The sequence below is a fragment of the Pituophis catenifer genome, unplaced genomic scaffold, assembly GCF_029215685.1.
Source record: "Pituophis catenifer annectens isolate HBS135680 unplaced genomic scaffold, rPitCat1.0.hap2 SCAF_2, whole genome shotgun sequence".
NCBI classification, from domain to species: domain Eukaryota; kingdom Metazoa; phylum Chordata; class Lepidosauria; order Squamata; family Colubridae; genus Pituophis; species Pituophis catenifer.
In genome coordinates this window covers 50,418,042-50,437,952 of record NW_027256882.1, presented here as the reverse complement: position 1 = coordinate 50,437,952, position 19,911 = coordinate 50,418,042, and the positions used below count along the sequence as shown (strand labels likewise).

At 41.1% G+C, this 19,911-nt stretch overlaps 1 protein-coding gene across 1 annotated transcript; it reads left to right on the top strand.

The window, feature by feature from the left end:
- The first annotated feature begins 8,653 nt into the window (after positions 1 to 8,653).
- PSMD6 (proteasome 26S subunit, non-ATPase 6) lies at positions 8,654 to 19,339 on the top strand. The gene is made up of 8 exons (XM_070936848.1): positions 8,654 to 8,917; positions 11,522 to 11,727; positions 13,765 to 13,910; positions 15,554 to 15,773; positions 15,886 to 15,994; positions 16,810 to 16,978; positions 18,552 to 18,629; positions 19,000 to 19,339. The coding sequence occupies exons 1-8, from the start codon at positions 8,773 to 8,775 to the stop codon at positions 19,094 to 19,096; spliced, it is 1,170 nt and encodes a 389-aa protein (XP_070792949.1). The 5' UTR covers positions 8,654 to 8,772; the 3' UTR covers positions 19,097 to 19,339.
- Positions 19,340 to 19,911: the final 572 nt, after the last annotated feature.

Here is a 19,911-nt window from a genome sequence, read left to right as displayed (position 1 = left end):
CCTCGATACTTGGTTTTTTTCAATAAGCTCTTTATTTCTTAAGTGCTGACATCTGCTGAGGGCTATTAAGAAAGGTGGGGGCTGCTTTAAAAAACCATGTTTCTGCATTTCTCATCCAGGGAAATAGAATATTCTGCCTTTTCAAATATTTCTCAAAATATTTCATTCTTCTAGGAGAGAGGTGGGTGCTAACTTTCTACAAAGGTAAAAAGATCTTTTCTAATACACGAGACTACAAACCTAATTCTTTAAACCCTACAAATCTTTTTCTCAGGATCAAGTAGCATCTGTGGAAGTCAACCAGGCAATCTCAGGAAAGGACGTGGATGCTATAAAGAGTTGTGGATGGCAGCGACATTAATTCACTCGCTTGTGCCAAAGCATATTTTGGCCTTCAGCCCCAAAACCCTTGATTTCCCAAATTATAGCCATTAATCTTAACAGGTAGCACTGCATAACATAAATACAGTAGAGGGGAATCATATACACGAGCTTTCTTTAGGCACTTGGCTGGATATTGTGTGATTCGGAATATTGACTTAGCTGGGCTTCTGGAGTGATCCAACAGGACTCTTGTTAATTTTTATGAATAATAAGATGGCATTCCCATACTGTCATTACTCTAAATGAAATGAGGGTGTATATTTCATGGGAGGGAGGGAAGGAAGGAGGGAGGGAGGGAGGAAGGGAAGAGCAGACTGCATAATTTATAGGCAGCTGTAATCTGCTCAGTGCTCTCTGACTCTTTGGGGACAAACTAAATGAAGAAACAAAAATCTTGCTCCTTACGCTACAGTCTGTCCTATTTTTTTCTTTCTCCTTTTTGCCTCTAGTTCACTCCTTCCTCCTTTCATGGAGATAAAAGAAATGGTGAGGATTTTTTTTTTAAAAAAAATTCTCCTTAGTAATGGAAGGGTATTTTCAGGAAGGTTTACGCTTTGTGCCTCATTCAAAGAAATTTACAAGCTGGGAGAGAGGGGATTAGAGATAACTGTCATTTCATTTCATGATGTTTTCCTACTGCTTCTTTCTTTGTGGTTTCACACAACAGTAGAGAAGATATAGAGAATAGTTTCATTTTTGTGTGCTCTGGCTTCATGGTAAGAATGAGGGAGTCCCTCTGTGAGGTTAATGGGTGGCTTCAAAATTAGATAGATAAATGACGGATGGAAGATAGATAGATAGATAGATAGATAGATAGATAGATAGATAGGAGGGTGGATGGATGGATAGATGGAGAAGGAGGGAGGGAGGGAGGGAGGGAGGGAGAGAGAGAGAGAGAGAGAGAGAGAGAGAGAGAGAGAGAGAGAGAGAGAGAGAGAGAGAGAGAGAGAGATATGATAGAAAAATATAGAGACTGCCAGGGTATAAGGCAATCAGGAAATAGATGTGGTGAATGTACCTGCTTGCAGGGCTTACCAAGGAGTCAAGAGACCAGGACATGGGGACAGAGCTTGGTTGGAGAAATAGAAGCAGGGAGGTGAGGAGAAGACACTAGGAGATTGTGCAAGATGAGGAATTGCCAGGAAGAAAACCATAAGTATATTCACATGCATGACAAGTTTATCGGGAGTCCAGGTGGAGATATAAAGCTAGGTTGAGCTGCCCAAAGTCAGAGAAACAAAATGAACCCTCGGAAATGCCAATTAAGGGTGTTGGAATTGTGAAAGGAATACTGTACTCCACTATACACGGTAGCAAAAGTCAACGTAATGGTATCTGGGAGAGCTCTTGGGTGACTGGGCTCAGATACTCTGCCTAGGGAACAGATAAGAGACAGCATAGCCTGCAGTTGTATAGTGACTGGAGCAAGAGACTCAGGAGAGATTCTCCCTAATTTCTATTTTTAAGATTCTGTTAATTTAATCTTACAAGTAAGTAGAATCAGGATCAAAGGACAGGAGGTACAAAGCAAGAGGCCAGACACCCATGTTGCTTCTACAAGGTAATTGTAGTGGCATGGTTTAAATCCCTTCTTTATGAGGGTGCACCACTATGAGCTCCCCTCACCCAGCTTCTGATGAGGAGGCAGCTGAATGGCCTAAACATTCAGGAGCATGACACTTGATTGGCAGATTTTAACTTTGGTGAGGTGTAAGGTCTTCAAGCCATGGTCAGGGTAAACTCCCACAGCTTCTGGCATCTGAATTGGTTGAAGAAGCTTCTGTGCTGCCAGAGAAGGGGCCTGGCAACACTCTGAAGAAATAGAGGGCTCTGCAGCTACTGATCTTCCTGGTACCAGACTGACTGAGAGTCATCGAGCCAATGTGGAGGAATATAGTCAGCTTTCTTGGTAATGAAGGTACTGCTGAAGTCACCGTGCTTGGCTGGCAGCTGTACGGGCACCTTATTTGTTAGGGGGTACGGTGTGGCCCACTGTCTCCACAAGCAGCTGGCATTCACTTTCATGAGGCACAGGGCCTTCGTGCTGTCTCCCACACCTTTTTGGCACCCAGGTACATTCACACTGCCAAGAAAGGAGAATATTTATAGCCAGGGTTGAAACGAGGGGTCCTTGGTGCCTCTCTGAATTTGCTTGTTTCCTTGCAGATGTTTCATTACCCAAACTAGGTAACATCATCAGTCAGTCAATCAATCAGTCATTACCCCGAGTAATGAAACATCTGCAAGGAAACAACCAAGCTCAGAGAGCACCAAGGACCCCTTATTTCTACATTGGCTGAAGAGAGGCCATTTTGTAAGCCCGCCTGAGTCGCCTATGCATTGTGTGCATTGTGTGGTTATATAAATTTGCTAAACAAACAAACAAATATCTGAGGAAGTGGAAAGTTCTGCAGCACCTGGGCAATGGAAAGTCTCTTGCTTCTGGAACTACCCTGATGTTCCCATTAGTCAACGCACGAAGAAAGAAACACGTGGGGAATACTGGTGACACTTTCATTGCTCAACAGACGCAATAATCAGGCCCAGCAATTAATCTGGGGGGACCTCTAAGTTGGGAACATGAGCAATGGTGCAGCAAGAATTGGATTCTAGGATCTTAATTGGATCTGTGAGCCCACAGCCCGGGACACTCCCAGATGACTAATTTTCTTCACTGGTGCTGCTGGAGCTGCCTTTGAATTGGCACTCTCTTCTCTGCCTTCTTCTTTTTTTTCCCCCTACATGTTTTCTTAGATTTTACTCAGTTTTTGGAAGAGAGGCTTCATCCAAATCCTACTCAAAGCAGTGGGATTCTTTGTGGTGCCAATGGATCCATTGCATGGTCAGTCACTCCACCCCGCCTGACTTGTCTATTTGGTCACACCATTGCGGCAGTTGTATGAAAATGAAAAATTGAAGGGGCTGTGAAAAATATTTCATTGGTGGAGTAAACATGCGGAGTTTCATCAGGATATGTTTTGCCCAATGCAACATCTTTTTTATTCGTTTAAAAATATTTTATAGTCAGATATTAGCTAGTTTGACCTATACAGTGGTTACCTTGGCACTCACTATTAATTGGTTCTGGGCAGCGCGATGAGTACCAAAAATGATGAATACTGAACTATTTTTTTCCCACAAGGAATAAGAAGTCACAAGGCAGCCAACATCCTCAAGTTCTAGCTTGTGTGTTGAGTACCAAACAATGAGTACCGGGACAAAATTTTCACATCCAAATGTGTTGAGTACAAATTCTATGAGTTTCAAAGCAGTTGAGTACCAAGGTATCACTGTACTTATTGAAGAGTTGCTCGTTTTCTTATTTTTTGCTTTTCCATCTCTGAATTCTTCTTATTCCCAAGCAGAGTTCAGCATAAGTGGAACAGAAACAAACTCTCTTTTATTCCAGAAGTCTTAGCAGTGCTACAATCTCAACAACTTCAAAATAGGAAAACCACACGACCTCAGAGTAACTTCTCCTTTATTCAGTAAAGGTTGCCCAATGGTCTTGCTGCTTTGATTACAGTGTGATGAAGTATGGAAATTCAGCGGTGGAGGAAAGGAGAGAGTTATGTTTTACAGTCCCATTGCAGGCAATCCTCGACTTACAACCACTCATTTAGTGACCGCTTGATGTTACCATGGCACTGTAAAAAAAAGGACTTATGCTAGGCTTGCAATTAGGACCGTCTCAGAATCCCCATTTTGACATGATCAAAATTCAGGAACTTGGTAAACGGCATGTATTTACAAAGGTTGCAGCATCCTGGGGTCACATGATGACCATATGTGACCTCCCCAGCTCGATTATGATGATGTCAATGGGATGTGGGGGGGAGAGAGATGGATTCGCTTAACTGCGCTATTCACTTAACTGCAGTGATTTGCTTAATAACCATGGAAAACAGATTGTAAAATTGGGTAGGATTTAGTTAGTTGCTTTGCTTAGCAATGGAAATTCTGGCCTCAGTTGTGGTCATAACTCAAGGACGTTAAGTACCTAATCTAAAATACCTACCTACAACATTGGCATTGGACATGCCAATCATCCCATCATCCTCTCTTCACCCTTTTAAGTCCTTTATTCTTTGCTTCCCTTATGATGGCTGCATCCCTCTAGAATAAGTCTATGTGTTATCCATGTTTTCCACAATATTTCTAGCAATGCCTAATGAGTCGCATATTGTTGTTTTTAAGCAACAGGGAGTTGCCATGCAGTAATAGACACTTTCAATCTATGCTGCATTTTTTGCACCAGGCGCAACTCTTTTTATTCCTTGTTTTGAAAAAAACACAACAGTACAAACAGGTCTATCCTTAGCAGGACTTTCTTATTATTTAGAATTTAGAATATGTAGGACTGCAACTTTAATCTTTATGCCATCACATTACGACTATTTTATTTTTTTGAGTCTGTAAATTCTGTCTCTATTTTTTTAAAAAATTTGCTTGCTTTTTTTTTTATAAGCTACCCTGATTGCACTGTGATCATACATAAGAAATCAGATCCCGGTTCAACAAAATTCCTGCAAAAATTTTGCATAAGAATTTTCAATCTGGTTTGGATTGCAACTCTTGGCTACATAGAAGTAGACAGATGCCTTCTCTAGTACTTTATATAGTTTCTTTTATCTCTGCTCTCAACTTTCCTCTCCCTCCAAGAATTTGTCCTACATCCTTAAAACGATCTCCAAAATAAGGCAGATAAGATTAGCCCTATAACTTTCTGTACTGATGCCTATCTCAAACTATACTGCTGATTCTGGCTCCTTTTTTTAAACAGCAAATTAATCTTTCTCCTTTTAATGTTTGTGGTTCACTCTCTTTACTCCTCAGCTAGTTAATCATGGCCACCGAACAAGAAAAGGAAATAGAGAACCAGTTTAAAAATAAAGATGCATTTCGTGTGACTCCTGCAAAGAGATCTATTTTCTTTTTCTTTCTTTCTATCTATCTTTCTTCCCCCTCCTCCTCCTCCTCCTCCTCCTCCTCTCTCTCTCTGAGAGAGAGAGAGAGACAAAGGGACAGACAGAGACAGAGAGAGATAGACAGACACAGAGACAGAGACAGAGAGACAGACAGAGACAGAGAGAGACAGAGAGAGATAGACAGAGAGACAGAGACAGAGACAGAAAAATGTGCAAGTGTAAGAGAAAAGCAGTGGGAGAATTACATTAGCTCTGCACTAATGAAGTGACTCAATGTAAGGATAAAGAAAAAAAGAATCTTAGTGAGAGAAGTAGTAAAGCTGGAAAGATGCCAACCCATAGGCACCAGACCATTGCATACAAAATTGAATTCTGAGAATGTGCCTTAATGCTCAGATTATAATATATCCTTTCTAACTAGTCTAAAAGGCTCAAAAGAATTATTATCTAGCAGAGGCTTCATTTGCGAACAAAACAGAAACTCTATAATGTAAGACAGGATTGGAAGGGACCTTGGAGGTCTTCTGGTCCAACTCCTGCTCAAGCAGGAAATCCTATGCCATTGGACCAGTGGTGGGTTGCCCCAGTTTGGATCGGTTCGCAAGAACCGGTAGTAAAACTGGTGGGAGGCTCCGCCCACTGACCCGGATGTCATCAGGAAGCTTCTGGGCATGCACAGAAGCGTGCGCTGTCCTGTTGCAAATTGGTAGTAAAGGTAAAGTAGAACCCACCCCTGTATTGGACAACCACAAATGGCTGTCCATCTCTTCTTTAAACCCTCCAGTGTTGGAGCATCCACAGCAGTGGTGGGTACCAGTTCGCTCCGGATCTTGTGAACCAGTAGTAGCGGCAGCAGGAGGCTCCGCCTACTCACCCAGATGTCATCATGGACGCTCTGGGCATACGCAGAAGCGCCCCGAGTGCTCCCATGTGAACCGGTAGCGAAGGTAAGTGGAACCCACCCCGATCCACAGCTTCTGGAGGTAAATCATTCTACTGATTAATTGTTCTGTCAGGAAATTTCTCCTTAGTTCTAAGTTGCTTCTCTCCTTGATTAGTTTCCACCCACTGCTTCTTGTCCTACCCTCAGGTGCTTTGGAGAATAGCTTGCCTCCCTCTTCTTTGTGGCAGCCCCTGAGATACTGGAACACTGCTATCATGTCTCCCCTAGTCCTTCTTTTCATTAAAGTAGCTATACCATCCAAAAGGTTAGGAAAAATGTATAAAAATTAACAAATTCAGATGCAGCTGGCTATGAAATAGATACACTGAGAAAATTTACACTATTATTTTAAGGAATCGTAATTTTTTTTCCTCTTAACACCTGACCAACCCGGCCTAATCTTGCACAAATAAGGTCGGATTTAGTTATCGCCAGCTGTGGTAGAATTGAAAGGAAAAGGTGAAGGGGATGACAGAGGATGATATAGTTAGATAGTGTCACAGAATATGAATTTGAACAAACTCCAGAAGACAGTGGAGGATGGGCGCAGGTGGAACTGTCGTGCTATCATCTACTGGGGTCGGGAAGAGTTGGACATGACGTAGCAACTGAACAACAACAGGAAGCTATGGTAGAATACCACCAGAACGTTCCAGCTGTATGGACTAGATTGAGGCTTGGCGGTGCAGTGGTTAGACTGCAGTACTGAAGGCTACTTCTGCTGACTGCTGGCTGCCAGTCTGCCTGTACGATTCTGAATGGCTCCAGGTTGACTCAGCCTCCCATCCTTCCGAGGTTGTTAAAATGAGGACCCAGATTGTTGGGGACAATGTGCTGACTTTGTAAACTGCTCAGAGAGGGCTGTAAAGCACTGTGAAGCGGTATAGAAATCTAAGCGCTATTGGTATTGTCAAATTATCATACTTTGGACACATTATGTAAAAATGTAGCTCTGGAGAGCTCTTTAATGCTGGGAAAAGTGGGAAAAAAAGAGAACAACAACAATTATGGCATCAGGCCCAGTAGCAAAGGATGCGCCTTTAAAAGATCTGAAGGATCAAGTTGGGGGCAGATTGAAGACCTCCAAGGTACCTTCCAATTATTCTCTCATCATTGTTCTGTTCTTCTGTTCTGTTCTGTTCTGTTCTGTTCTGTTCTGTTCTGTTCTGTTCTGTTCTGTTCTGTTCTGTTCTACTCTACTCTACTCTACTCTACTCTACTCTACTCTACTCTACTCTCATTCCCATTACATTCCATTGACTAGACTGGAAAGTCCAAAAGAAGGCAATGGGAAACCACCTCCGTACTGGTACCAGGCAGTCCTCAATTATGACCACAACCGAGCCCCAAAATTCTGTTGTTAAGTGAGACATTTGTTAATTGAGCTTTGTCCCATTTTACAGGGACAAGGAACGGGAATTCTTGGCAATCATACAACTATTATCAAAGTACATTAAAATAACCCCAGAGAAGATCTCGAGCAGATAAACACCCGCACGCATGTGAAGTTCCTTCATCAAAATGAACGTGTGAGCAAGGAACAAGCTTGCAGAAAAACCAGGGTGAAAACAAACCAAAGGGACATTCGGGCTCCTCTTTCTTAAAAACAAAACAAAACAAAACACAAAACACAAAACACAAACAAAAAAACAAAAAACAAAAAACAAAAAGTAAGGCAATAAGCAAAGGCACGCAGCCTCTTCGGTGACCTTTTTCCATCGCACATGCTGGTGATTTTGCCATTTATGCAAAACAAAATCCATTAAATCCCTGATTTCTACCAGCAGGAAACACCATCCCGGCTCTAAACGCCGCCGATTAAATACGGAGGCAGCGCCATCTATCGGTGACAGCCACGATGCGAAGGGAGGCGTGCAAGTGGCCTCATTTCCATCAAGGAAGGAATGCAGGAAAGGAAGAGATGTCGATAAAAACCGGACTTTTGCCTGGATGATCATTTTCTTCTCCCTCTACATCCAGGGAACCACCAGGGTAGGAATTAAACTGGATGAAGCAAAGGGGCAGAAAGGATAACCGGAAGGCGAATAGTTCCTTTCCCCCCCTCGCGCTTTGCAGTTAGCCCCAAAATACAAGTTAACACCTTGCCGGGAGAAATGGGTAACCCAACCAGCCGCTTGAAAGCCATTTGGAAACTGAACTCTTTGTGCTCAATCCACGCATTCTCTCGCGTCTGCTTTATTCTTCAGCTTTTTACGAGGACCGCATCCCCTTTTAACCCTTCCAGCCGTCGCAAATCGCACGCCACGCACATGGGGCACGCGGGGGCATAAAACCTGAAGAGGTGAGTAAACGCCACGGCGACCGTAACTCTTGGTGGCGCGCCCAGACGGATGTCGGAAGCGGCCTCTTGGAGCGTTCCTTCCGTTTCCGGGTGGCGGGCTGAGTCACTCTATAGTCTCTTCTTCGCTGCTCGCTGGCTGTTTGGTTTCTTCTCCGTGCCTGTCACCGACCGGCCTTTTTTTTCCTATCTCTCTCTCGCCTTCCTTCCTCGCCGGGATGCCTCTGGAAAACCTGGAAGAGGAGGGCCTCCCTAAGAACCCCGACCTCCGGATCGCGCAGCTCCGCTTCTTGCTGAGCCTGCAGCCGCAAAGCCCGGACCCCGCCGTGCGCCAGGAGCTCATGGCCGCCATCCGTCAGCACGGTAAGAAAACGGGGAGACCGACAGCTTTTGCTTCCGGGAGTTTTTGCCCTCCCGCCTCTATTTGGGGGCAACCTTTAAAACCCAAACATCAAAATGAACGAGAGGGAAAAAACCCTTCAAGTAACCTGAAAGCTTAAATTTAAAGATAAGAAAGGTGGATTTATTATAAATTTATAATAAGTTATAAATTTATTAGTCAACCCTAGGTGGCTCAGTGGCTAAGACGCTGAGCTTGTCGACCAGAAAGGTGGGCAGTTCGGCGGTTCGAATCCCTAGTATAGGTCTTCTGCGTGAGCAGGGGGTTGGACTAGATGACCTCCAAGGACCCTTCCAACTCTCTTACTGATAAAAGGGTTCTTTTCACACCTGCCCAAAGGAGGGGGCACACCTTTTACAGTTTGGAAACCCTGCCTTAATCCTCTTGCTGACTAGGGAGTGGGGAACTTTCTGTATATGCTCAGAGGAGTAAGAAGTTGTCCTCGACATACAACATTCATTTAGTAACCATTCAAAGTTGCAACGGCGCTGAAAAAAAAAAAGTGACTTACGGCCGGTTTTCACAGTTACGACCTTTGCAGCATCTCCGTGATCAAAATTCAGATGATTGGCAACTGGCTCGTGTTTATGACCGTTGCTGTGTCTCGGATCCTCTTTGGCGACCTTTGGACGAAAGCCAAGTCAACGGGGAAGTCGGATTCACTTCATGACTGGGTTACTAACTTATCGACCGCAATAATTCCACTTAACAGCTGTGGCGAGGAAAATCGTAAAAATGGGGGCACAACTCACTTAACCAACAGAAGTTGCTTAGCAACAGAAATGTGGGGCTTAGTTGTGGTTGTAAGTCGAGGACTACCTGTATTAAGTCGAAGCATCCATCTCGGTCTCTGTTTTGAACCCATCTAAACGAGGGGAATATGTGCCTCCCTTTTCGCTGTCAGGTCTCGCTGTCAAACCTGCCATTCAGTGTCTCAAAATTGTACCTGCTAGTTTTCCTTTCCCTGGAATGATAAAGAACAAACTTTGCCCTTGTTCTGTGTAACATCGCTTTGGGTGCTTGGGAAAAAAAATGCGACCACCTACCTTCCCACTGCTTTTCTTCAATGTTGCCTCAGTTTTTTCTGACTTAGGTTTCCAGTCCCCTCATCATCTTTATTGTCTTTCTCTGCACTTGGATTCTCCGAGTCCTTCTGCAAATGCAATGCCCAGAACTGGATTCTGGATTATACACTGGAGATGGGGGTCTGAGCACCACAAAGTAGAATGGCTGCTTTCCAGGGTTGGGAAAACATATTTCTGCTAAAGAAATGTAATCGATCGTTTTAGCAGCCATGTCACGTGGCTGATGGATATTTGGCTTGTATTCAGGTATGTAATTCCCAGACGATTTTTGCAGATGCTATAAGCAGGGCAGGTAGATCTCTCATCCTATACTTGAGCACTTGGTTCTTTCCCCCTAAATGCATTTATCTTAAATGCGTTATTTTCATTTTCAACACATTTGCAATTATCACTTTGAATTTTACCTTTGTCTTTTAGATCCAATTTTATTCCACGCCTCATTGTTTTTCTTCAAAGCAAAACAACATTTGTGGATACTTATTTATCAGACACCCTTCTGACTAGCTTTTGGCATTATATATATCAGCACTGATTATTTATTACATTAAATTTCTTCTCACACACTATACCTGTTGAATGCCTGTTGCTCAGATTTCTATATTGCAGCAACTAGTTCATATAATTATCTCCTGTGTTATCTTTGAGATTATTGCTTTCTGTCTTTGTCGTCTGCTCTTCCACACTTCCCTTGTAAGGAAACACTATTGTGTATTTATTCCTCTGCTCTAAGTATTATTATTTAGCTAATTTTCTTCATGAATTGGGGTGACACTGTGGCTCAGCAGTGAAGATACTGGGCTTGAAAGCCGGCAGCCCGGGTTCAAGACCCAAGCGCCACATGACAGAGTGAGCTCCCATCCTCACCCAGCTCCTGCCAACCTAGCATTTTGAAAGCATGCACATGTGAGTAGATAAATAGGTACCACTTCGGTGGGAAGGATGACCACAGAAATGTCTTTGGACAGCACTGGCTCAATGGTCTTGAAACAGAGATGAGTACTGCCTCCTATAGTTGGCAACAACTAGCTGAGTAAAGTCCACAGAGACTCCTTCATGAAATTGACCTCTTGTGCATGTCATTACTTGGATATAAAAAGTCTATTCTGAGAGAGATCATGCATAGTATTGTGTGTGACATAAACTTTACATATTTGTTCAGAAGAAATACTTTGAATTTTGTGAGGGTGCGGCCCTGCTTTACACATGCAGTAAAATGTAACAGAAAAACTTCAAGTTGTTAGATGTACTTCCAGGGAGTATTTTTTTCACTTGGAAAAAGCAAGACTATGGAATTTCCAGTCACAATCGATTAAACAAAGATTTGAAGCATCTCGGTCTAATCATGACTTTTCACTGGTCCTTTATGATAACCTTAGCCGGATACAATGCTTACTTCATTTCCTTTTATGTTTTTGTTGCTCTAGTTCTCATTGAAGATAAAAAAAAAAAAATCATATTTTTTTCTGGTGATTCTTTTTTCAGATATGGCTCCATATTATGAAAGCCTCTGCAAATCTCTCGACTGGCCGGTAGATACAGATTTGTTGAATAAGATGAAGAAAGCAAATGAGGACGAGTTGAAACGCCTGGAGGATGAATTAGAAGATGCAGAGAAGAACCTGGGAGAAAGTGAAATCCGTGATGCCATGATGGCCAAAGCTGAGTATCTCTGCCGAATTGGGGACAAGGTAAGTGAAGGGTTTAAATCTGGATTTTCCTTTAGTGATGTCCATATTGAAAAGGATATTAAATATGCCTTGAAACTGAGGGCCATGCATGGCTTTTGAATTCTATGCTAGGGCCACATTTCAAAAACAAATAGACTAGAAGGAAACCTACATTTGATTTGTTTTACATTTAGTTAAAGTTAAGTTAGTAGGATTAGTCTCCAATCCAATATTTCATGATTTTCTTTAGCCACATTAAAAAAATTACAATTTGTTAGTACTGCTTATTAGTTTCTGGGGATCTCACCCAAGGTTGTCTGGCTATATCTAATACCAAACAACTTATTTATATTGCTTTCAAAAGCTGCTATTATAAAGGGGGGCAATAACAAAATGTTACAAAATACAATAACATAACTTTGGTTTATATTAGGAAGCTCAGTGAGAAAGATTGTGTGTCAGATAATATCTTTCCACAGATTCTCACTGGATTACTGAGTTATTCTGAAAGGCTATAGATTCCCTACCTCTTTGCTAATAGTTTTGTTTCATAGAAAATACTTGTTAATACTGCATGGAGGGAATTGGCTGGTAACCTGATATTCGTATTTAGCTAACCAGAAAAAGAATACATATATTTTGTCTTCATTTTAACTAGATTCTTACTTTAAATGTCAGGTCTGGAGGAATTTGGAGACCTTTTGGTATCCAGTAAGCTGGGAATGCAGTAATAAGTAAAGGTTAACGATTGCTATGTATAGATTTTTTTTTCTGTCTTTTTTTTTTTTAAAAAAAATACCTCATTCCTGTGGGTGAAGAAATAGAGACCATTAATGCTGTTTCAATGGGAAATGAAAGAAATAGAACAATCTGCCTAGGGTACTTTAAGTTGGATTCCTTCACTGAGGAAGGGCCTAAGTAGTCCTTCCTACTCTGTGATTGTGTAATGTGTCTGGGGTTGCAGAAATGCATGCTACAGTTCCTGGATCACAATCTAGTTGGCATACTAAGCTGGTATGTGACTTTGTGACTGAAAACCCATTTGTTTTCTTGTGCTGAACCTTCTCGTCTTTCAAGTCCACTCAGCTGGCCTATTGTTCTGTTACTATGCACTTTGAGAGAAGGAAACTTTTGCCTGCTTTGAGAGTTAAGGGCAATAGGTAGCAATTTTTGTTGTGTTTCTCTGTACTTTTTCCTTGGGTTTTCTGAAATTGGTGGGGGATAATTCTAGTAAAACAAACTACTGGAAGTCTGACCATTACTTGAAACATAAGCATAAACATTGAATTGGGAAATCATTTGTGGCAGGGTGGATTTGATTTAAATCGAGTTGATTTAAATCACAATTTAAATCATGATTTAAATCACTAGTAAAAAGGCTTGATTTAAATCAACTCGATTTAAATCATAATTTTTAAAGAGCAACTGTCATCTCTGCTACTCCTTTGACCCACTGTTGACTCACCGATAGTCCCAGTGTTGCAGAATATACAGCCTCATGCTACATAACTAAGTTCCATTTCATGCTGAATAAACTAAATTATTTATGTATCTTAAATAGAAAACTATCTTACAATAGATTTTTACCCCAAAAGTTTTTTATTAAAATAAATTCGATAAAAATCAAAAAAATCCGATTTAAATAAAAAAAATCTGATTTTTTTGATTTTTTTTAAAAAAAATCATTGATTTTTATCCACCCTGATTTGTGGTGATAGTGTTGATCAATTACAATTAAAGCAGTGACGAATACCTCTATGGTAGTATAAAACATGTTTGGTATCCTTAGGGAAAGTTGTATTTGAGCCGTGGTTAGAATGCAGCATTGCAGACTAATTCTGCCCATTGTCAGCAGTTCGATTCTCACCGATTCAAGGTTGACTCAGCCTTCCATCCTTCTGAGGTCAGTAAAATGAGGACCCAGATTGTTGGGGGCAATATGCTGACTCTGCTTAGAGAGGGCTGTAAAGCACTGTGAAGCGGTATATAAGTCTATCTGCTATTGCTGTATGTAGTCATACGCACCTGTCTTGTCTGTCCTTATCGTGTTTCCTTTAGGAAGCTGCTCTAACTGCCTTTCGGAAGACCTATGACAAAACTGTTGCTCTAGGACATCGTCTGGATATTGTCTTCTACTTGCTGCGAATCGGCTTGTTTTATATGGACAATGACCTTATTACACGGAACACTGAAAAAGCCAAAAGGTATATTTCCTGCTAGAATGAGAGAATTGGAAGAAATTCTTATCTAGGGCATTTCAACATAAATGTCGGACAGCCTGATTGCAAGTCAGTGGGACTTTGTGTCACATAAAGGCTGACATTCAGAAATGTTAAATCAATGAAAAATGTCAGAAAAGCTGGAAAATGCAATTATATCATTTAAAAATTAAGATATTGTGTGGGAGGGAAATGAAATCTAGTATATGAGAGTTAGGAAGGGTAGCTTTACTTTTAAAAACTGAAATGTGCTTTGTTTCTGAAGAACGTTATTTGATGGGTTTGTTATATTTTGTTCATTTTTAATATAACAGCTAGCAGACATGTAGAAGTTGCTCATATGTAATTAAATTATTTTAAAATATAAAATATTTATTGTCTTTGGACAGTGATGCTTTTGCATTAATAATGCCTCTGCCCCATTTTTCCTACAGGTCGTCTTTGACTTAACGATCATAATTGAGCCCAAAATTTTGGTCATCATTTGTGATGATTATAATTTAGGTCACCACATGATCTCACTCGATTTTATGACTTTTTTTTTTCTTGCAACAGTTAAGCAAATGCCGCAGGCATTAAGAGCACCTATTGTTCATTATAGACCATTTTTTTGCTGGAAACCAGAAGTAAACCGCGGTTTGTGGAGGAGGGGGGGAAATGTAAATTGATGTCACGTGACCATGGGACACTGCAAATGGCCATAAATGCACAGTGGTTTTTGAGTGCCCAAAATGTGATCATGTGACGGGGGTGGGGTGAGGGCAGACTCCAGAATTTTGAAACCAGGTTATTAGTCTCTTTTTTTGGGGGGGGGGGTGTCTGTTGTAACTTTGGTCACTAAGCAACTGTTTGTAAATTGAGGACTACCGGAACTTGTATTCTGGAAACAGCTTTGAAAAACTAATTGCTTGTATGATGTGCCATTATAGCTTACAGGTCATCCTTTGGTTGGTAGGTGAAGCAGAAATAGGTTGCTTTATTCCCTTTGCTAAAAGCCCAGGTGTGCAGATGGTAGAAAGAAGAGTTTCAACTGGGAACCTGTTATTGAAGGAATGTGTACCTTCGCTCTGAGCAGAAGCAAAAACAGTTACGTGCCAGAACGCAGAGACTATATAGGTGTCATGTTTTGTGCAGCAGAATTGTATCTGTGATTTGTCTACTGATAGTCCTCGACTTACAACCACAACGGAGCCCAATATTTCTGTTGCTAAGTGAGACATTTCCTAACTGAGTTTTGCCCCGTTTTATTACCTTTCTTGCCACATTTGTTAACTGAATCAGTACAGTTAAGATAGTAATACAGTTGTTAAGTGAATCTGGCTTCCCTGTTGTCCTGGCTTGTTAGACCGTCGCAAAAAGTGTTCCCATGACCCCAAGACCCTTCAACACCATCATAAATATGAGTCAGTTGCTAAGCATCTGAAGTTTGATCACATGACCATGGGGGGGGGATGCTGCAACGGTGTGAAAAGCGGTCATAAGTCACTTTTTCCAGTGCCATTGTAACTTTGGTCACTAAATGAACTGTCGTAAGTCAAGGACTACCAGCATTCAGCTACTAACTTTACAGTATATTTCAGATGTAATGCGGATTGCAGATTAAAGGGTATTTCTCTTTTCTTCGAAAGTCTTATAGAAGAAGGAGGAGACTGGGATCGGCGGAATCGGCTGAAGGTCTACCAAGGCCTTTACTGTGTGGCCATTCGGGACTTCAAGCAGGCAGCCGAACTTTTCCTGGATACCGTTTCGACATTTACATCTTACGAACTTATGGATTACAGAACCTTTGTAACCTACACAGTTTATGTCAGCATGATTGCATTAGAAAGGCCGGACCTGAGAGAGAAGGTAAGGCAAACTGTTAATAGCATAGAGAAGCCACAGAGCCTGTGTTTCCTTATGGCTCTGCTCTGATTTCTACTACTCCCCCCCTTTTTTTTTCTCCTTTGACCTACTTTAGGTTATCAAAGGAGCTGAGATTCTGGAAGTGTTGCACAGTTTACCCAAAGTGCGGCAATATCTATTTTCCCTCTATGAATGTCGGTATTCGGTTTTCTTCCAGTCGTTGGGTAAGAAATACTTTAGCTTTATGAATTTTCTGTGAAACCCTAAATGGTCGTGAACACTTAATAATCTTATCGGGTAACAGGCTGAGTTGCTCTGATGCTCATATCTCATCTTGGAAGGCCAAAGTGCTCCAAAACTGCGTGAACCGTTCCCAATGGTAGGTAGGTGGCAGAAGTGAATGTGGGGGTTTCCTACAAAAATGAACGGAAGCTGTTTGCAGATGTGGCCACTCTCGTCTTTACAGGCCAGTGGGCAGGGCAAACAAGAAAGATGGCAGGAGAATGGCAGTGATGCAAATGAGATTGGATTTCGGTTTTCAGATGTGGGGGGGATGCATTTCTAGAATAGATATAGTGGATATAGAAAGACTACACACCCGTTAAAAGGCAGGTTTTTGAGATGGGGGGGGGGGGAAAATCAAACCAAGTGCTTTGGATCATTATGTTGAAAGGTGAAATTCTTCTTCATATTTAGTATTTTAGCTGAGGCCTGAAGGTTTCCCCCCCCCACCCCCAATTGACCGATATTTGGAATAGTTTATAATTTCCACCACCTTGACTAAAACCCCAGTTCCAGCTGAAAAAAAGCAGCCCCAAAGCATAATACTGCCACTATCCTGCGTCACTGTAAGTGTGGTGTACTTTTGATGATACACCGTATTGTTTTTTAAGCCAATCATATTTTTTTTGGGAATTATGGCCCAAAGGTTCAACCTTGGTCTCATCAGACCACAGTACATTTTTCCACATGCTTTTTTCAGACTTGATTTATTGTCTGTAAAGCATTGCCACCTTTACATGCTGTCTTTCCATTTCAGCCAGTGTAGAACAAGAGATGAAGAAAGATTGGCTGTTTGCACCACATTATCGTTACTATGTTCGGGAAATGAGAATCCACGCCTACAGTCAGCTTCTAGAATCTTATCGGTCACTCACCCTTGGTTACATGGCAGATGCTTTTGGAGTCTGCGTAGAGTTCATAGATCAGTAAGTATCGTTTTAAAATATTCAGATCTGCATTTAGTGTTACATCCATATTGAAATGGAAGATAGCACATCAATTTCTTTTAAAATTCTAAATAGTTAGGATTAATGTAATTTAGCTGAAGAGGTTCATAATGAAGATGCCAAGGTTACTTTCAGTGGTTGGATTCTGTCCATAGTGGCATGTGTGCCTAGATACACCCACATTACAACAATTCTCCGCGAGCTGCACTGGCTCCCTATTGGTCTCCGGGTGCAATTCAAGGTGTTGGTCATTACCTTTAAAGCCCTGGCTCAGGGCCAGGCTGTCTTCAAGACGCCTTCTACCACATAGCTCCCAGCGACCGGTAAGATCCCACAGAGTCAGTCTCCTCCAGGTCCCGTCAGCTAAACAATGTCGGCTGGCGGGCCCGCGGGGGAGGGCCTTCTCTGTGGCTGCCCCGGCTCTCTGGAACCAATTACCTCCTGAGGTCCGGACTGCTTCCACCCTATTGGCCTTCCGCAAAGCTGTGAAGACCTAGCTCTTCTGGCAGGCCTGGGGCCGTTGATCTCGTTATAATGACCTTGCAAGACCCGGCCACGAATTGGAGTGCATGTGTTTTAACGTTTTTAAAATTTTTAATGTTTTTCTTTTTAACATTTTTTATGGCATTGTTTGCATTGTTTTATTCTTTGTTGTAAGCTGCCCAGAGTCCCTCGGGAGTTGGGCGGCATAGAAATGCAACAAAATAAAATAAATAAATAAATATTTGCAGGACAGTATCTTTTGTAGGACACAAGCAGAGTTGACCATCTATTCAAGTTACAGCTTTTACAATATGCTGCATAGGGAGGGTATGATGAGAGATTGTTTTGGTCTATTTGGTTAACAAAAGGCTATAAGAATATGTACAGCCTACTCTGCAGTAATTGTTCTGGCTGCCTTTGAACTACTAGACTCAGATCAGAGTACTGTTTCATATTTTCAAGCTTTTATTGGTTAACCTCATCCTTTGGTTACCCAGTGAGGGCCTATTGGTATGTTCCTTAATTATGAAAAACAAAATCAAAGTTAAAAGCCATTGCGGATAATCTATTGTTATAGCATGTCCTTATTGCGCTGTGCATCACCAGTGGTGCTCAACAGAGCCCTTTATTTTTAAAAGTGTAGATAACTACTGTACATTCACAGGTTAAGCAGCAAAAACCGAACAGGGACGATGTGCTGCCACCAAGCAATTTTCCTTCCCATGTGGCTTGCTAATTGCAGGTCTTAAGTTTCAAAGCTATAAACAATCAGGAGAGCAGCATTTAATTACACCCTAGCTGCAGCTTTGAACATTTTCTGACATGTCTTTGAGGAAAAAGGGACTGTTGACTCCATGGTGTTAACATTGGCTGCACTAGGTCAATATGGCAGGCTTCCTCTCCACCCAGTCTTTCTAAAAGGAAGAAGCAAGGCTAATTTAGACTGGTCCTAAAACATCAGACATTTTAGCTGTGTGTTGCTACAAAGGGACTTTGCAGTGGGGGTTGTTAAGATGGTGTCCCGAAATCATCAACCTGAGGATCTTTTTTTCCCTATCTTCCAAACAAGGGAACTTTCAAGATTTATCGCTGCTGGGAGACTACACTGCAAGATAGACAAAGTCAATGAAATCGTAGAAACCAACAGGTAGCTGTCAAGCTTCTTATTGAATATTCTTTTAAGGAAGTGGCATTATTCGGACAGTAACAGTAATTATTAATAATTGTAACAGTAACATTACAAGATTTGCGGATTGTAAATTGCTATCCTGTCAAATGTGTTTCTAAGGTATACCTTCAGTTATTTTCTCATCTGGGCCAAATTTCAAATGCATATGTAGCCCCAAATACCTTTTGCTTTTTTTCTGGTTATGATCTTGCAAGGGAAGACCGATAGTTGTAAAGAAAATGCTTTATAAGAGTCTTATTCATAGACTTCTTATGTAGGATGACAGTTTGAAGGCCAACTGGTGTTGGTACAATCTCTCAATACATTTTCTTTTGTTTTCTTATTGTAGGCCTGACAGCAAAAACTGGCAGTACCAAGAAACCATCAAAAAAGGAGATTTGTTGTTAAACAGAGTGCAGAAGCTTTCTCGAGTAATTAATATGTGATTATTATTTTTTTTTAAAAAAAAGTAAAACAAAGGAATGCACCGTTCAGTCAGAACTTTTCTGGAAGTAATTATTCCTATGTTATATAATTTGTACTGTAGGTAAGGAAATGTAACCATGATGTAGTTAGGGCTTTTTGCAGCCTTATTTCATTGTGTAAACAACTGAACTGTATGAATATTCATGTTTTCCGATCATTGTCATTTATTAAATGTACAGTACGGTTGACTGTTTTGTTTTTGAGTTATGGAGTTTAATTTAAAGCTTAAGTGTTTTTTGTTAACCAGAGGCTGAGCTGTTTTGGCCTTTGTGTTTTGAATGAGAATGCAAGTCTGGTCTTTCACAACTTTTCTTACAATGGAGAGAGGACCAGCAGGACACTTTGGCAAATTGGCATGATTAAGTAGATCATTGTGTTATACTCCATTAATTTTTCAGATAAAGATACTGAAATTCATAGACCTCATCTAACAACAATCATTAATTCAAGTCAACCTTATTATGCTAGGTGATAAAAGATATTTTATCTGTTCTCCAATATTTGCTTTATTGGATAAGCCCAAAATCTAACATGATAATTTTTTTTCCCCCTTAGCCAATTTCATACCATATGTAATGTTAGGTATGTCACTTTTTTAATGATCTGGAACCCCATTTTTCATTATACCTTTTTGCAATAAAGTGAAACCTTCATTTGCTTCTTTTTGTGTTAAATACAGCCATAATTATACTCCTAGTTCCATATTATTTATGAACATATGAAAAAGCCCAACTATTCTTGGTGACACCACAATCCTCCCCCCCTTTTTTTGTTG

Excerpts from the sequence above, each read along its gene's own strand:
- PSMD6 (XM_070936848.1), top strand. The coding sequence starts at position 8,773 with ATGCCTCTGGAAAACCTGGAAGAGGAGGGCCTCCCTAAGAACCCCGAC. Across the intron at positions 11,728-13,764 it reads TCTGCCGAATTGGGGACAAG|GAAGCTGCTCTAACTGCCTT; the intron begins GTAAGTGAAGGG and ends TGTTTCCTTTAG. Across the intron at positions 15,995-16,809 it reads GGTTTTCTTCCAGTCGTTGG|CCAGTGTAGAACAAGAGATG; the intron begins GTAAGAAATACT and ends TTTCCATTTCAG.